At 53.8% G+C, this 18,295-nt stretch overlaps 2 protein-coding genes across 2 annotated transcripts; one reads left to right on the top strand and one right to left on the bottom strand.

The window, feature by feature from the left end:
• Positions 1-516: 516 nt before the first annotated feature.
• Positions 517-10,279, top strand: ZW10 (zw10 kinetochore protein). Its single transcript, XM_029962104.1, has 15 exons — positions 517-651; positions 1,604-1,705; positions 1,792-1,869; positions 1,958-2,117; positions 2,322-2,468; positions 2,876-3,067; positions 3,266-3,429; positions 3,641-3,823; positions 4,072-4,310; positions 5,232-5,303; positions 5,954-6,123; positions 6,670-6,800; positions 7,084-7,215; positions 7,442-7,644; positions 8,508-10,279. Exons 1-15 carry the CDS (start codon positions 532-534, stop codon positions 8,626-8,628), a joined length of 2,214 nt encoding a protein of 737 aa, XP_029817964.1. The 5' UTR covers positions 517-531; the 3' UTR covers positions 8,629-10,279.
• Positions 10,280-10,339: 60 nt separating this feature from the next.
• On the bottom strand, positions 10,340-16,595 carry TMPRSS5 (transmembrane serine protease 5). Its single transcript, XM_025895760.1, is given in 12 exon segments — positions 10,340-10,348; positions 10,520-10,672; positions 11,016-11,158; positions 11,432-11,530; positions 13,088-13,298; positions 13,301-13,533; positions 13,669-13,712; positions 13,907-14,020; positions 14,302-14,427; positions 15,194-15,305; positions 15,518-15,638; positions 16,569-16,595. Coding segments are annotated over 12 exon segments (1,392 nt in total).
• Positions 16,596-18,295: the final 1,700 nt, after the last annotated feature.

Below are 18,295 nucleotides of genomic sequence, written 5' to 3'. Positions count from 1 at the left end.
CCAGCCCTGGGTCAGTCAGATGAGGGTATCCAGCCTTGGGTGGGTCCAGGGTGCCCCCCTAGCCCTGGGTCAGCCTGCAGTGTCCAGCCCTGGTCAGTCCGATCAGGGTGCCCAGTTCTAGGTCAGCCCAGCTGTCCAGCCCTGGGTCAGTCCGAGATGCCCCTCTCTGTCCCGGAGTCTCTCCCTCCGGAGACATTCCAAACCCCAACTCCACCCAGTCGCTTTCCTGTGTCACTCGCTCTGGCTGACCCTGTCCTTGGCAGAGGGGTTGGGCTGGGAGAGCTCCAGAGGCCCCTTCCACCCCCAACAATTCTGGGATTCTGTCCCAGCCCTGGGTCAGACTGGGGTGTCCAGCCCTGGTTCATCCCGGAGTGCCCCAACCCTGGGCTGGACCAGCTGCACAGCCTGGTCAGTCAGATCAGGGTGTCCAGCCCTGGTTCATCCCGGGGTACCCCCATCTCTCACCTCGGTCCTTTCTCCCCGTGCTGACGCTGTTCCCCTGCTCCCTCTCTCCAGGGAGAAGTCTGCAACATGATAAACAAGAAGTACAGTGAGTTCCTGCCCAGCATGCAGAGTGCAGAGGAGCTGGTGGCACAGGTGGATAGGCTGTCCAGCAACATCGACCTGCTCAGGGCGAGCATCGAGAACGAGGTGACTGCAGGGGGGGATTCCACACAGCTTCACCCCAAATCTGCAGCCCCCGCCCTATCATGGAGGGGACGGGGGGAGGAGGTCACAGCCCCAAGGCTGCCAGAGCTCAAGGAGTGTTTGGACAACCCTCTCAGGCACAGGGGTGGGATTTTGGGGTGGGTGGCAGGGCCTGGAGTTGGACTCGATGATCCTTGTGGGTCCCTTTCCACCCAGGGTATTCCATGATTCTGTGACACTTGACTAAGTGACACCACCCCTAAGGAATGTCTAGAGGTGACACAGGTGTATGTGACAGCAGGGTGCAAGTTAAGAGCTGTCATTAAGGGATTGTCCTGTTGCTGTGCAGGTGGGAAGGTGTGTCACAGTGTCCCTCCCAGAGAAGGCCCAGCCCTGGCTGTTGCAGGGGGTGTGACACACAGACTGACCCATGTTGGTCCCACAGTGGTTTAGAGCAGAGCAGGAACTCAAATCGTACCTGTGCACATCCAATGAGGTCTGAAGCAGAACATGAGCAGCTCCTGCAGGTCAGGTTGAAGGCTCACACTCTGATTATTGCCTCTGATGTCCCAGCATCTGGAGTTCTGCGGTGGTGTTCACTAAGAATTGACTGTTGGCTCAGTTCAAGCATCCTTGTATTTTATATGGCTGTGCTGAGGAAAAACTAAAGTAATTTTAACTGCATTTTAAGACTGAATTTCCTTACAGTGCCTTTAAAAAAACTGCAGTCTAGTAGGAACTGGATGATCTTTAAGGGCCCTTCCAACCCATTCTACAACTCTTATGTATTAAAAGAAAAACCCATCCTATAAGTGCTTATGGGGAGTAAAATAGATGGAGCCATTTTCCTCTTCACCAAATCATTCTAGTAACAGAAATACTCTAAATCTCATGTGTAAGAGGAAATGTACCTGATAACAACTGCTGCAGTGAACTGAAAAATTTGTTATTTTAGGTCCAGCGAGATCTCAATGTGGCTGTTGCTGAATTCACGGAGCTGAAGCAGCAGCTGGAGCGGGACACGCTGGTCCTGAGTGTGCTGAAAAAGCTGCAGGAGGTGAGGAGGGGAGGGAGGGGGGCAGCTTAAAATCACACTCCTCAGTCTGAGACATCATTCTGGGCTTCGACATCGTTCTGTTGCAGTTCGACAGAGCCATCAAAGAGCACAAGACTGCACTGCTGGAGAAGAAGTACGTTGCAGCAGCTCAGCAGCTGGAAAAGGTGATAGTGACCTCCTGAGCATAAACTGCATCAGTTCCTTCACAGGGGCAGCACTGACCAGTGTTGTGTGTCTGACCCTCCCCACCAGGCACGAGGCAGCCTCAGGAACCTGGAATCCCGCAAGGGCTTCGAGCTGAAGATCCTGAGGGCGCTCGGCACGGAGCTCACGGTGCAGACACAGAACATGCTCTGCCACCTGGGGGAAGAGTGGCAGAAACTCATTGTGTGGCAGCTCCCTCCTTCCAAAGGTGCTCACGGTTCTGCTTTGTCTCACTCGTTTTGCTGCACTGTTTGAAATGCCTGTTTCCAGGCACCCACAAGATGGGAAATGCACTAGAACTGTTGGAGTACGGTGGTGTAATGAGCTCTTTGTCTCTGAACGCTGCTTCAGCTGCCACCTGAGGACTGAGCAGCTTCTCATATCCCATTCTGACAGAGCTCTTTGTGTTTAGAAAGCAGCCTGGAGGCGGTGGTGCACTCAGAGCTGCACTTACACACGATGCCATCCAAGGAGGAGGAGGTTGCTGGCCCACCTGTGGCGTCCGTGCTCCAGGCCTTGGCTGTCCTGGGAGAGCTGCACACCAGGCTGAAAGCTTTTGGTAAGACAGACCAGACAAACACAGCCCCAGTAGCCCATGGGGACAGGGGTTCAGACTTGGGGACGGATCTTTCTGGAAAATCTTTCTCTCCTGGCTGGTTTTTCCCCATGACTGAAGTGAATGCTGTGATTCTTATTAATAGGAAAATATTTATCCTATTATTTACCTGGAATTATTTGTCCTTTCCTGACTATTCAGTATGCTTTTAATTTGTGACTGTGTGGTTTCATAGTCTAATGCTTGAAGAGTTTTACCTCATTAGCTGCTCCCTGATACAGTTGATCAAGAGATTGTTTCTTCCACTTCATGCAGGGTCTCTACATCCAAAGTATCCAGGGCTGGACCTCACTGTAGCAAACTACCTGCCTTCTGCCACTGGAAAACATATTTTTTTTTCATTTTCTCAGGCCAGCTGTTGCTGAAATACATCCTCAAGCCTGTGATTTCATACCCATCCCTGCAGCCACTCACCGAGGAGCGGCCAGACGTGCTCATCCTGAGGTTTAAATCCGAGGAGCCTGCCTTGGATCAGTCCTCTCCCATGGAGGTTTTTGACAAGATCAAGCTTATTTTTGAAGTTCTCCACAAATACCTGCTAAGTAGGTAGCTTCTCCCTTTTGTAATTAGTCGATGATCAGTACCTTGTCCGTGTAATTGGAGCAGAAGTTTCCAGAATATCTGGTGGTTAATCAATATTACATGTGAGGGAAATGCAAGAGGAAAGTCTTTTGAACTGGTGAAGGGTCTGGTCCAGGAAACAGGTGTATTAAGATCCATTTGTCTTCTCTGGAATCCAGATGTGCCTCTTGAGCAGCCTGGGGAGGACAGGAAGGATGGCAGAGTCACGCTGGCGGAGCTGCTGGGGGAGCTGATCTGGGAAGAGCTCTCCAACTGCCTCATTCAGAACTGCCTGGTGAACTCCATCCCCAGCAACAGCAGCAAACTGGAGCAGTACACAGAGGTGGGTCTCAAAAAGTCCCTCAGGAGATGCCAGGTGTCCAGTTTGAACACAGAGCCCCAGGTAGCCTAGGAGGATATTTTAGTGCTCAGTGCACTCTAAAACCTGTTTTCATCCCTTGCTTTCAGCTGAGTGGAAGTTTATACAAAATTTTAGTTTGATTCTTTGATTTTGGGAGGCTGTGTTAAGTAAAACATGTGTCTGCTCTTCTCAGGTGATTAAATCCACAGAGGAATTTGAAAAGGCCTTAAAGAACATGCAGTTTTTGAAAGGAGACACGACCGACTTACTGAAATACGCCCGCAACGTCAACTCCCACTTTGCCAGCAAGAAGTGCCAGGATGTGATTGCAGCAGCCAGAAACCTGATGACCTCAGAAATCCACAACACTGTCAAGGTGATGCAACACACAGTTTTTCTGGAAAAATAGGGGTTGGGGAAGGATTGTCTACAACAGTCAAGTCCTTTTTTGGGATGATTTAGGGATCTTGGCAAACAACAATTTCTAAACATCTTTTAATAGTGCTGCAAGTCTTGTGTTTATCTTGAGTCTTAAATCTCTGTCATTCAGTGCTTTGTAATCTTGCACAGTCTCCTCTCTGTGGGCTCTAAATTCCATTTTACCTCTCTCTTGTCTCCCCTCAGATCACACCCGAGTCCTGCGTAACCCTGCCACAGCTTCCTGACCCTGTGTCAGGAGATCACTCAAAGATGCAAAAGCCCTCCAACCTTCTGCACAATGGCACAGTGAATTTGGAGGGTGAGACCAGGCTGAGCCAGTACACCTTCTCCCTGCCCACGTGCCGCATCAGCTCCTCCGTGGAGCAGCTCATGGAGCTGGTCTATCAGACACTGCTGGAGGCCACAGTCAGCACGGACCAGTGGTAGGAATTACTGAGCAGTAATCTGGGTGTCAGAAGCTCACTGCCTGTACCAACACCAAGCAGCTGTTAATAGGTTAAAGGAACTTTAAAAGAAGAGAATATACTTAAAAATTAGAACCAGTCATTAAAGTTACTCTCACTGTGGCTGGTGGACGCAGCCCTGGGTTCGTGCAGGACACAGGTACAGCTGCAAACTCTGCTCCCTGCAGTACTCGGGTTAAGCAGCTTTTGGAGTTGGGTTTTCAGGGAACATTCAGGTGCACTGCCTTGTATTTTAGCCATTAAAGCAGTGTAGCCACTGTAAACTCCCCAGTGTGCACAACACAGTCCATGGCTTCATGGGAGAGATGCTTCTGCAGTGTCCACTTCACTGATTTATCCCTCTGCAGCTCTCAGTTGTTTAGAAACATTAAACCCATCTCTTCTTTCCAAACCAAATGGTAAGTGCTGGCACCCATTGTGAGCAGAGTTCTTGCTGTCTTTGTGCTGGTGAAAGCAAAGAGCTCCAGCCCTGCAGCTGGCAGGGCTCTTGAGAGAAAACAAATATTGAGGACCACGTAAAGTGTACTTTAAAAACCAGAGACCACAGCCCTGGAGCAGGATTGTTGCCCAGGTAACCCCTCAGTGGCAGAGAGAGGGCTGAGTGTTTGTGCACACCTGGTGGGGAAGGGACACTGTCTCCTTTGTTCCTGGGGTTTCACATATCTCCCTTCTGAAGCTTTTCCACGCTGACCTTCCAAGGTCACCGCAGCCCCTGTGAGTTCTGCAGCACGTTGACATGGCTGTCACTGATCCTGCCAGTCCACTCTGTGCCAGTGCTTCAGTGCTCATAAAGCCCTGTTTTGGAGAAGGCTGAGGGTCACCTGTGAACAAGACATTAATGCCAGTGCCAGGCTGACATGACCCTCATTTTCCCTGTAGCTGTGTGCAGCTCTTCTACTCGGTGAGGAGAATCTTCCAGCTGTTCTATGAAGTGGTGCCAACATACCACAAGTAAGTGTGTCTGTGTGTGTTCCCTAGGGCCTGTGTTGAGAGAGAATAATGCTACTGGAACACTCCCACTTGGGGTTTACTAAGGGCTTCCTCCAGCAGCAAAAAGCTCCTATTAATCTATTCCTAAATCATACCTGTGCAAAGGTGCTTGAGGGTTTCTGAGTTGCCAGTCCAGCGAGCAGGGGGATGGTTGAAGTTCTTGCATGGTTGTATTTGTTTCCAGCCATGTAACTTTGACCCCAGGTCTGATGCACAGATTTTTAATTATGTTTTTCCTGCCAAAAAAAAAAAAAAGCAGCAGTGAAGGGACAATGAAAGGACACAGTCCTGTCAGAGAACATTGGAGTATTCCTGACAGGACTTCTCTTCCTTTTCCTCACCATAACTTTGCTGTAACAAAGTATATTTCTGTTTGAAAGTCCACAGCTAGAAAAAAGAGTGGGATACCACATGGTTCAAATGCTCCTTTCCTGTGGGATCCTTTGGGAATGTGACAAGTTCAGTATTTTTATTCTGACTGATGCCAGTCAGGCCTCGCCCATTTTCTGCAACGCCTGCAGCGAGCTTCTCTGGGGTAGGCACAGCTATTTTTTTAACAGATTAATAAAGAAATCCATTTCTTCCTTCTCTCTTCCTCCTGCCTGGGGCAGGGAGAGCCTGCAGAAGTTCCCCCAGCTGGCAGCCATCCACCACAACAACTGCATGTACCTCGCCCACCACCTGCTCACCCTGGGCCACCAGTTCCGCTACCGCACCACCAACATCCTGAGCAACGGGGCAGCCTCCTTCGTGGACCTGGTGCCTGCCTTCAGGAGACTGGGTAACACCTTCCTGGCCCAAAACACACGCCTGGGGCATGTGGCAGTTAACCCTGGCAGCTGGGGCTGGGTGCTTTGATGGGGCTGCTGACTCCCTGGGAGCAGGGCATCGTTATTTGTGGCAACATTTTCCAAACTGGGAAGTCTTGGCTCTTTGGAACCCAGCTCTTGTCCAGCACATAGTTCCACAAACTGTGTGTATTCCAGCACAATGTTGTAGCACTATGTTTTGGGATCTGCTGCTCAGTCCTTTAATGTTTTCTTCAGTTTCTCCTGTGGAAACAGATTCAGAGATAAGTTTGTGTCAGCTAACAGGAGTCGTCCAAACTTAATTCTGCTACTCTGCTCTTTTTCAGAATTGTTGTAGCAATGCAAGCTGCCAAAACTTACTGGTTAAATTGGCTCTATGAGACTGTTTAGAGACTGGAAATTCGATTAAAAATAAAACACTATAGCAAGTTCATTATTCAGCAATTACAGTCATAAATAGGCACAGCAAATTTAGTACTTGCTTAACTGCTTCTCCCTGCTTGCTTTTCCTCCTAAAGGGATGGAGTGTTTTAAGGCCCAGATGCGAGTGCAGAAGGGGGAAATCCTGGAGAGGCTCTCAAGTGCCAGGAATTTTTCTAACATGGATGATGAGGAAAATTTCCGTGCAGCAAACAAAGCCATCAGGCAGGTAAGGAAGGCAGTCAAAGCCAGACATCCCTTTGTCTGCAGGTGTCCTGGGGAAGGTCCAGTGTGTAATCTCAGTCCTGTTTCAGCAGGGTGGAACTGTTAAAACAACTATTTTCTGACATGTTTTTTATTTTTATCCTGGGCTGTGTCTTTAGCAGGATATTTCATTGCCTTTTTGCTTCTTTCAGCCTGGTTTCTAACCATAAGTGGTCACCTTATCCCTTGGTGCCTTTCCTAATATTCTTTTTGATAACATGGAGGTAACACAGAGCTGTTCATTCCAGGTATTGCATCAGTTGAAGAGGCTGGGCCAGGTCTGGCAGGATGTCTTCCCAGTGAACGTGTACTGCAAGGCCATGGGGACCTTACTGAACACAGCCCTGGCAGAGATTGTCACCAGGATTGTTGCCCTCGAGGTACCTGCTGGGGTGGATGTGCCAGCCCTGGAGTGGTGGGGACATTTGTGACCTGGCATTTGTGACCTTGCTGGTCCCAAGGTCAGGTTTCAGGGGAGCAGTTACCTTTCACAGAAATTGTAACTGTGTCTACGGGAAATGTTCACAACACCAAGCTTTGATTTCACTTGGCACTCCAAAAGTAAATCTCCCTGCTCCACTATTAATTAAGTTTTCTCCATTGCAGGATATCTCTGCAGAAGATGCAGACAGGTTGTACTCACTCTGTAGGATCATGGTGGAGGAGGGACCCCAAGTCTTCACCCCTCTACCTGAAGAAGAGAAAAACAAGAAGTACCAAGAGGAAGTTCCAGTCTACGTGGAGAAGTGGATGACATTCAAAGAGCTGATGATCATCCTGCAAGCCAACCTCCAGGAAATTGTGGATCAGTAGGTGTCTTCCTTTCTCCCTTCTCAGTTGGTTCTCAGGAGCAGGGAAGTGTCTGACAGCAGCAGGGGCTGTCCAGAGGAAAGGCAGTCACTGCTCCTGAGGATCAGGCAGCTGCTCCTGGGACTGCTTTTGGGTGTTCACAATCCATTTCAAGCTTGCCCATAATTTGCTGCAGCTGAAGGAAAAGGCAAAATGGTAAAAACCATGTGCTGTGGGAGAGCCAAGCACAGAGTGTTGGTGCATCCCCTTGGCTTCTCCAAGTTCAGGGGTGTCTCACAGGAAGCAGCCTGGCTGGCATTCCACCTGAGTGCCCTCTGCTTTTTAGGATGCTGTTTCTTGCTGCTTTTTACCTTGCAAGGGGGATTCATCTGAACTATCCCTGAGGATTTGCATAATCACTTCTGTTACCTTGGCTGGCAGGAGCTGGGCAGTCCCTGCTCACAGCTGCCTCACACAGAGCTCTGAAGGGCAAGAAAACACCCAGTTCTCAGCAGGTTAAACCAGAGAGGCACCAGCCACAGGGAGGGCACAGAGGGAAGGCAGCTCCTTCCCTGGGCCCCTGGAACTGGGTTACTCACCAGAGGTTCCCAACTCCACTTCCACCTGGGCATAAACCACTTCCTTGTGTTCTTAAGGAATAGGAATTTTGCAGACGGGCTTTAAGCATATTTAGGAGAAAGAAAAGGTACTGAGTGCAGGAATCACCTCACAACCTGGTGCTCTGTGTACCTGGCTAAACAGTTCTGGGCTGGGGCTGCACACATACCTGGTTAGTGACCACTGGAACAGCTCCTCAGAGGCTCGTCTTCATGTGCCACTCCCAGGCAGTTTGGTTAAATAAAGCTCTTTCTCTCCCCTGCAGGTGGGCAGATGGGAAGGGCCCTCTGGCAGCCGAATTCTCAGCAGCTGAAGTGAAGAGTCTGATCCGAGCCCTGTTCCAGAACACAGAAAGGAGAGCAGCAGCACTGGCCAAAATCAAGTAACCCCACGTTTCCACCTGCACTTTGCATCTTCTGATAAAGCAAGAGCAAACTGAGACTTTCAGATATTTTTTTGATTTGACCTTTTTTATTTGTACTGGTGTAAAAAAAAATGTTAGAATTGGGTAAGTGCTTCCTGGAGCTTGGCTGGGGGAGAAGGAACATTTCCTGGCTCAGTGTTTGAGGGGCTGGGAGTGTGGGGCCAGGAGCTCACAGTGAGGAACACACAGACACTGACTGCCAGACACCTCCTGCCCCACTCCCCACAGCAGTTCTGCCCACATCCAGGTTTTCCTTCAGGAGCTGCTGGGTGTCCTGGAGAAGGAGAGATGCTTTTGCTGATGTTTGCTAGTTCCCATTCTCTAGGATTTCATCTTTCTTTTCAGGCCAGCATAGGAAAATAAATCAAACCTTGTATCCAGCATCTCTGTGAGCACAGGCACTGCTGCCAGACGAGCCTCCCATGTGAGGTGCTGTGGAACCTCATCTCAGACTGGCCTCAGGGTCCTGCAGAGGGGTTTTATTGCTCAGTAGTGACTCTCATCTATGCAGTTCTACATCAGGGGGCCTGGAGCCCCTCTCTGTCTTACCTCTTCTGTCCCTGCAAGTTCCACATGAAACCCACACACTCTGAGAGCTTTTGCCATCCTCCCAGGAATGCTGAAGTGCCAAACTTAGCTCTTTCCCACCTCAGGTTCTTCTGAGGGACAGACCTCAAGAGAGCAACAATTTAGGGGGGATTTGGGGAAAGGAGATCCTGTGCAGAGTGAACTGGTGATCAAGTCACAGGGTTTTGCACAAGTAGCAAAATTCTCTTATTTCTCATGGAAAATATCTTAAAACTGACTTAGAATTTTTCAGTCTTGCTTTACCAGCTGTAGAAGCCAGTTCAGCTCCTTCGTGTTTTTGTTGGCTGTGAACTGGGTAGCTCTGGTGTCTTTCTGTTATTATATTTTCTGTCCTTTAAGAACAGTGTAAACCAATGCAAAAAGGGAATGAAAGGTGCACTCGTAACATTGTCTTTTTCAGTCACAAGAGGCTGTGGTTTAGATTTTGAGAAATTTCTCACCCAATTTAATTGAAAAACTCACTGAGAGCATTCACTTAAATTAGCCCAGAGGCCAAGATGCTGCACCCGTGGAGCAAAGTTCTACCTGCCCTGTCGTGCTCACTAAAGTTTCAGTCACAGAACTTGGTGTTTTTAATCTGTTATCTCCTGTTGTATCCTTTTCATTTGCACTTCTGTCCAACTTCTGTTCCCATTCCAAGCATTTTTGCAGGGCCTGAGGCCCTGACTTGTGTCACCCAAGTCCTTGCAGAACCCTTCTGCTCTGGTTTAACTGATGTGGGGAAAGGGAAGTCCAGTCTAATGGGCAGTTAGACTGAGCCCAGCACATGGGAATGCAGCAGAGAAGGGAGATACTGAAGCAGAATCTGCCACTCAAAACTCACCTGTTTCTTTTCTTCCCCTCCAAGTGATTCACCCAAAGGCTGAGAGTGTTGCCCATACACTGACATCTCATAGGATCCCTTGTCCCTTTACACACAGCAATCCAAAAAAACCACCTATTTTGAAAAGCACCACTTCTCCCATGTTTATTGTTCACAGAAATGTAATTTGCTATTTTCTTTAATAAACTATTTATACTGAGCACGTTTGGGGTTCTGTTCAGGTTACAGTGACAGGATGAATCAGTCCCTCCTTGCCTGATTTCTAGTAGATCTAATAAATAAAAAGAAAACAGAAAGAGGAATCAGTGCTATGAAAGAGGTCGTCCCAGAGGCTCATGGGTCAAAGGGAGTGACACAAAGAGTTCAGTGGGATGCTGGCACTGGGGTTTGTCTGGGGAAGATGCAGGGCTGTAGGGCGGGCTGGGCACACACCAGGGCTTACCTGAGTGACCTGGTGAATCCAGGGCAGGAGCTGGGCCACGTTGGTGTAGACCCCGGGGTGGTTTGGCTCAGCACAGCCCTGGCCCCAGCTCACAATCCCCACCAGGCGCCACGAGGATCCATCCCAGCACACGAGGGGGCCCCCACTGTCCCCCTGGGGGCAGAGCCAGGGCTGAGGGAGCTGCTCTGCCCCCCGGGCAGGTCAGGCAGGTCACAGAATCCCAGACTAGATTGAGTGGGAAGGGACCTTAAAGTTCATCCAGACCCATCCCTGCCATGGGCAGGGACACCCTCCACTAGCCCAGGTTGCTCCAAGCCCCATCCAAGTGGACAAATTGGACACTCCCGGGGGTGGGACATCCAAAATCGGGCAGCCTGCCTCCCCAAGGACCTCGCCAGGCTGCTGTGGCCCAGCTGGCCGTGTTCCCTCAGCCACACAGGAGGCTGGCAGGTGGATCCATGCACCCCCCCAGCATTCCCACTGCTCCCAGCGTTACCTGGCACGCGTCCACCTGCCCACGGGGGTACCCGGCACACAACATCCTGGCAGTGAGCTCCCCCGGGTACATGCACGAGCTGTTGCACCTCCGGGTCCCGATCAGGGGCACCAGGGCCTCCTTCAGCGTCCCGGCCAGCTGCGCTGGGATGGGCAAAGAGGGGCAAACAAGGTCTGCAGGGAGCAGCAGGGGAGAGCAGGGCACTAACTGGGGAAGGCAGAGATGGGGAATTGGGATTACTTCATGGCCACAGGAGCTGTGAGTGTGGGGTGCAGGCTGCTGGAGCAGGAGTGGGACGAGGGCAGGGGGTGCATTTGGAAGCTCAGATGTGCAATGGAAGAGGCTGGATGGGGCATTGGGGAGCAGGGGGAAAGTCTAAGGCAGTGCTGGGGGACAGGGACAGGGTGGGAGCTCACCTTGGTCAGGGGTGGTGTAGCCCCAGCCAGAGACCCAGCACTGTGTGCCCTGGAGCAGGTCCTGGTGGGAGGACGGCAGGCACACGGCTCGGATGGCAGCTGGGGAGAAGGGGACAGGGACAGTGCCAGGGCAGTGGGGACAACTCTGCCAGAAGCAGCCACAGAAGGGCTGCAGAGCCCTCAGCCTGACTCGGACACCAGGTCTACCCGCCCGGTTCGGACACCAGGTCTACCCGCCCGGTTCCGACACCAGGTCTACCCTCCGGTTCGGACACCAGGTCTACCCTCCGGTTCCGACACCGGGTCTACCCTTCCGGTTCGGACACCGGGTCTACCCGTCCGGTTCGGACACCGGGTCTACCCTCCGGTTCGGACACCGGGTCTACCCGCCCGGTTCCGACACCGGGTCTACCCGCCCGGTTCCGACACCGGGTCTACCCGCCCGGTTCCGACACCGGGTCTACCCGTTCGGTTCGGACACCGGGTCTACCCGTTCGGTTCGGACACCGGGTCTACCCGCCCGGTTCGGACACCAGGTCTACCCGCCCGGTTCGGACACCAGGTCTACCCTCCGAGTTCGACACCAGGCTACCCTCCGTTCGGACACCAGGTCTACCGCCAGGTTCGGACACCGCAGGCCTACCCTCCGGTTCGGACACCAAGGTCTTACCCGTCCCGGTTCGGACACCAGGTCTACCCTTCCGGTTCGGACACCAGGTCTACCCGTCCGGTTCGGACACAAGGTCTACCCTCCGGTTCGGACACCAGGTCTACCCTCCGGTTCGGACACCAGGTCTACCCGCCCGGTTCCGACACCAGGTCTACCCGTTCGGTTCCGACACCAGGTCTACCCGTTCGGTTCCGACACCAGGTCTACCCGTTCGGTTCCGACACCAGGTCTACCCGTTCGGTTCCGACACCAGGTCTACCCGTTCGGTTCCGACACCAGGTCTACCCGTTCGGTTCCGACACCAGGTCTACCCGCCCGGTTCGGACACCAGGTCTACCCTCCGGTTCCGACACCATGTCTACCTGCCCGGTTCGGACACCAGGTCTACCCTCCGAGTTCGGACACCAGGTCTACCCTCCGGTTCGGACACCAGGTCTACCCTTCCGGTTCGGACACCAGGTCTACCCGTCCGGTTCGGACACCAGGTCTACCCGCCCGGTTCCGACACCAGGTCTACCCGCCCGGTTCCGACACCAGGTCTACCCGCCCGGTTCCGACACCAGGTCTACCCGTTCGGTTCCGACACCAGGTCTACCCGTCCGGTTCCGACACCAGGTCTACCCGTCCGGTTCGGACACCAGGTCTACCCGTCCGGTTCGGACACCAGGTCTACCCGCTGGCACCTCGGCGGCCAAGCCGAGGTGGCCAAAGGCATCCCACGTGAAGATGGGACATCTCTGAGCCAGCTGAGGATCAGCTGAGGATCAAGGCCAGCCTGGATGGAGCTTTGAGCAACCTGGGAAGGTTGTCCCTGTCCATGGCAGGGGGTTGGATGAGCTTTAAGGTCCCTTCCAACCCAAACCATTCTGTGATTCTGATTTTGTAAGAGCTGCTCTGAAGGGGCAGGTTCAGAAGAGGCTCATTTTTGGGCAGCTTTTCACGGTGGGACAGGACAGACAACTCCACAGAAGGACACAATGACTTACCTGAGAAATTCAGGGGCACTTGCAGCTTCATGAGGGCGATGTCGTAGTCGAGGTTGTTGTGGTTGTAGAGCGGGTGGGGAACAACCTCCTGGACTGGCACCCCGGCCTCCTGCCTGAGGGAGCCGTGGGTGACAATCCCTGCAAACACCCGCCAGGCAGAGCCCTGGAGCCTCCTGGAGCTGAGCAGAACACAGAACACAGAACACAGCGTGCCCTAACCCAAGGGCAGCGGGCACTGAGGGCTGGGGGCACAGCAGGGTGGGCATGGGGGGCATGGGGGTACCTGTGCACACAGTGAGCCGCCGTGATAATCCACTCCCGTGCCAGCACCGAGCCCCCACAGCGGTGCTGGGAGCCCTGGCACACACTGACCTGCCAGGGCCAGCGCCCAGGGGGCACATCTGCCCCCCCGACCACCCGCACGGCCCCGGGGGGCAGCCCACACTCTGCAAGGGGTTAGGATGGGCTCCAGCCCCACATCCTCACGCTGGAGGGCGAGGGGAGCGGGTGGAACGGGAGGAAAGAAGTTGCTGGATCCGGCCAGAGATCCTGGGGATGCAGGAGAAGAGGGAATCGCTCACCTGAGCACTTGAGAGCCACGACTCGCCCCAATCCACAGCTGCTCCTGTGCAGAGAGAAACAGCAGGAATAAATCCTCCTGGGCAGGATAAACAGCAACCAAAACCCCCGGGGCACTGGAGAGCCCCAGGGCGGCTGCAGCACTTCCCAAAGGGGCTGTTTGCTGCACAGCACCTGCACAGTCTGCTGTGTTCTTAAGCCTGAAAGAAAAGGTTTCAGCCAACTCAGAGCTGCCCTTACCTGACCTGCCACAAGTCTTCCAGGCTCCCTTCCTGGTGGGGTCTGACCTGAAGGAACTGCTGCTCCTCGTTCACCCTGACATCCGTCAGGTTCACTCCTTTCTGATGGGTCATTCTGCAAAAACAAGGGGAATTGCCCCAGGAAGGGGATCAGGAATGTGACCCTGCCATGGGAACAACACTCCTGCAGTCCTGCAGCTCTGGCAGCTGGGAATGGACCTCTGGGCAGGGAGGGTCTTCTGGAGCTGTTCTTGCAGGTCCCCGGGTCATCCCAAGTCCCAGGTTCCACCTGCTGCACTGACAAACCCCCAGCCTTCAATCTCCTGCTTTTGCCAAGATCATCCCCCTCAGAACAGGGCAAACAGGGGCCCAAGCAGCTGCCTCTGCCATGCCCACCTGAGGTACCCGAGCTGCTGGCAGAGCAGGGTGCCCAGGGAGCCATTCCAGCCCTCGTGGCACACCAGGAGCCAGCCAGGATGTCCTTCCAGCTGAGCTTCCAGCAGGGAGTTTGCCGTGTTTATTCTGAAAGACACTAAAGCCATTCCATTAAAGACAACCTGCGAGTCCCCTTGGCAGTGTTCTGTGCAGGTCACACACGGCTACAGCAAGAAGAACCCACCCAAACCCCCAGAAAAAGCCATTTGAGCAACTGGAAGCTACAAGTGATCCCAGTCACTGGGCGGTCCCAGGCAAAGGAGCCCTGCAAGAGTTGCCTTTGCTGTGGGATCCCCCCATGCAATGGAGCTGCAGTTCTGGGGGAAGCAGCAGGACTTAGAAGAAAAGCAAAACAACTGCAAAACACAGCTAGTGGGTCAGCAGGAGATATCTGTCCTTAAAGAGCCCCTTTTCTGTTCTTCCTGGGCTTGGCAGAAGCCCTCTCCCCACCCTTTTTGGCAGCAAGCAAAGACACAAACCTGTGCTGGGAGCCCCCCGGACCACGGGCTCTTCCTCTTCCCCGTCACCACACGCTGGGATCGCATCTGGCTCCTGCAGTGGGGGGGACCCCTGCTCTGGGTGAGCCTCCTGCAGGTGTTTCACTGCAGGAAACAGAGAAGGGGGTGCCCATGGACCCACACAGCCTGGGCAGCACCCAGGATGCACGATACTGGGGACAATCCTGCAGTGCTGCTGGAAGAGGGGAATGAGCCTCTCTGGCACTGCAGCAGCAGAGCCCACACCAGCCACATCTCTCCATCCCAAGCTACAGCTGACTGACCAAGGAGCTCCCATCACCACCCCCCCAATGCTGACGCCCTAAACTCGCAGCAGGGCCATCCTGGGGACACACTGACCCAGCAGCCACGTCCCAGCCGCCGTCCCCGCCAGCAGCCCCACGACCCCGAGCAGCAGGAACAGCCTCCTGAGGGTGCAGAGAGTCCCAAAAGATGCTTCAGCAGGATCTTTAAAAGAGGGACAGAGGATCAGTGTGGTTTGCCCACCTCTCACAGCTCTCCCAAGCCCTGGTGAAGCCCCTGGGTCACTGGGCACCAGTTTTTAGGGCTCAGTGCTCCTCTCCTGCAGTGCCCGGAGGAGCTGAGCTAAGGCTGTGGATTCTGTGGGAGTTCAGGGCTCAGGGCACCCTCCCCATTCCCAAAACCCACAAACAGCTCACCCACGTGTCCCAGGGAGGGCTGTGTCCCCCTCCTTGGCTCGGCTGCCGGGCTCCCTGGGCTGTGCACGGCGTCCTCGATGCCGTTTGGGTTGTCGGGAACCCGCTCGGGTGAGTCTGGACTCTGGGGAGAGGAGCAGAGTCCAGGGACAGGATCAGTGCCAAAGGCTGGGTGTGGTGGAAGGGGACAAAGCTCTGGAATCCCCTCTCACCATGGCAGCAGGAGCAGAGCTGTGGGAGCCAAGCACACGGATCTCCAGTGACCCAGCTCGGGTTCCCCGGCACGACACGGTGCATGCGCAGCGGCCACGCTCCAGGGACTCCTGGTTCCAAAACCCCCCTTCCCCCACTGACAGGGCCCTCACAGGGGTGGGGGGATCATCCAGCTGCCCCTGTCCTGCCCCTCCATCCCCCTGCTCCCAGGAACTGCTCTGGCTGGGGAGCCCCAAGGGAACACTCCCATCCCTCCCTGGTGCCTCTCCCAGCAGGATCAGCAGCTCTGGAGCTGCCTCAGCTCTCAAACCCGTCTCCCACCTGCTGTCCCCCTTTCTCCCCCCATTACCTGCCATATGAGAAGCCCCAGGTGCTGCTGAGGGGCAGTGGCAGTGCCCAGACCTTCGGTGTGAGTGGGGGGCTGCAGTTCCAGCCAGCCCTGCTGGCTCTGAGCACCCTGAGGAACAGAACATCCTAGGCTGGGGAAAGAACAGAAAAGAGCCTGGAGCTGCTTTTTATCACCCCCACATCTCCAGCCAAGTGCCTGCCAGCTGTGACATGTAAAGGACAACTCTCCTGCCCACAGGCTGCATTAGGGATGTGCTGGTGAGGGCTGGTGGACCCCCATCCCTCAGGGGGATCCTCCCCACCCTGCATGCCCAGAGATCCCAGGGAAACAGCCCCACCTGCCCAGGTGCTGGATCTTCCCTGCAGCCTTTGCTGTAGCACACCAAGAGCAGCAAAGCTCAGGCAGCAGCTCCCAGCTCAGCTTCTGCTTTGCCACGTAATTTGTTGTTGCTGAAAGATGCCGGGGCCCCACGGGAGGGGGAGAGTTTCTAACCCGTGGCTTGGCTGCTGCCTGGGCCATGGTGGGGCAGGAGATGCTTTTCCTACCAGTGCAGAGCTCTTGGTGGAACAGAAATGCCTTGTGCTGCTGCATCCTCTCATCCTCCTCTGACCCAGGGGATGCTCCACCACAGTTGTCATGCCCAAGGTGCTGCCAGTCCCCAAAAACAAAAGGAGAATCAGACTGAAAGGGCTCTCCATGAAAGAGGGACTTTTCTTATTCACACCCTTCTCCACCCCTGAAAGGTACAGCTGACAGCCTGTTGCTCAGGTCACCAATGAATTTTTAATGGTGTTTAATCAAGGAAACTCCTGTGAGGGTTTTGTGACTGCAGGTTTGTGCTGTCCCCAAACAGCACCAGGTGGGTGGTGGCACAACCCCACCCTGTGCTGGGCAGCTGGGGTGAAAACGGGGGTTTTGGGTGGGTTTGGATTTTTTTCTCCAGGCTCCCCCATCTCGTGTTTAGGCCAGAAAATACCAGGCAGGGCTGCAAATACCCCCCAAGGAACAGCTTGGCTCAGCTTGAGCCTTTCCTACTCGTGCTGGAGCATCTCCTCAGCCCAGGGAGGACTGTAGGTGGTGCTGGAGCACCAGTGGGAGAGAAAGCAGAGGCACAGGATGCAGCCTGAGCATCCTCTGCTGCTCTGGGCACAGAGGAGGGGAAGGACTCACCCCGGCTGCTGCTCCCAGCCCAGGACCATCCCAGCCTCAGTTCATCTCCCCTCCGAGCATCCCATGCCCCGAGGCTGCCAGGAAACCAAACCTGGCAAAAGTTAATTGAAGATCTGAGCACAGCCAGCAAAAAACAAAAAAACCCCACACAAAACACCTTCACTGCAACAAACCCCAGTGAGCAGGGATCAGCCCAGGCAGGGGAAAGGATAAACCAGAGCAGATTCCAAAAGGAGACACCAGGAGCAGGTGAAAAATAAAGACACATCCCCCAGCCCAAGCTGCCTCCCTGCTCTGAGTCACGCTCACTTTTCCCTTTAAAACTCATTAAAAGAAGATCAATATTTCTACCCATCCTGCTTGCCTGCAATGAGAAAACAGTGACTGAATTGAGAGAGCTTTCCAAATTAAACACTGGCACACAGATGAAAAAGGGAGGAAGGGGGACAGTAGCAGAGCTTTTCCCTCCCAGTTTTCACCATTTTTCCGCGGTTCTGCAGAAAAATGAAGGGAAGGAGAAGCGACAGTGACAACAGACCCTGGCAGCTGCTGAAGTGCCCGTGGCACAGGGATACCTGGCACGTTGCAGAGATGCTGTGAAGCATAAGACATTCCCTTTGTCATTTTTCTAACTTATTCCCACTGAAACAAGCTCCCCTTTCCCACTGGGAGCAGCGAGCAGAGCACAGCTGAGCCAGCAGCCAGATGTTGTCTCCTGCTGCCGTAACCCCGAGGCTGGCAAGGTCGTGCCTGTGCACAGCAGGGTGAGGGTCTGCCCTGGGAAGGGAGGGGTTCTGGCCCCGTGCTCTAACAAGCACAAATTGTCTCCAGTTCCTCTGCTGAGATTAGCAAGAGAGGGTCAATAACTGGCACATAAAACGGTGCATTCAACACCTCCCCCTGATGTTGTTCTCCGAAGTCCCAATTTGAGGATTTCAAATCACCTTTAACAGCCAGTTACTGAGCTTCACCTGCTTTAATTCTCTGGTTTTGCCCGTGCTGATGGCTCCATCCTTTCCCACACAAAAGCTGAGTTCTTCCCCAGGGGT

The sequence above is a fragment of the Manacus vitellinus genome, unplaced genomic scaffold, assembly GCF_001715985.3.
Source record: "Manacus vitellinus isolate BGI_N305 unplaced genomic scaffold, ASM171598v3 scaffold_41_pilon, whole genome shotgun sequence".
Classification (NCBI taxonomy): domain Eukaryota; kingdom Metazoa; phylum Chordata; class Aves; order Passeriformes; family Pipridae; genus Manacus; species Manacus vitellinus.
This window is presented reverse-complemented; position numbering and strand designations above follow the sequence as displayed.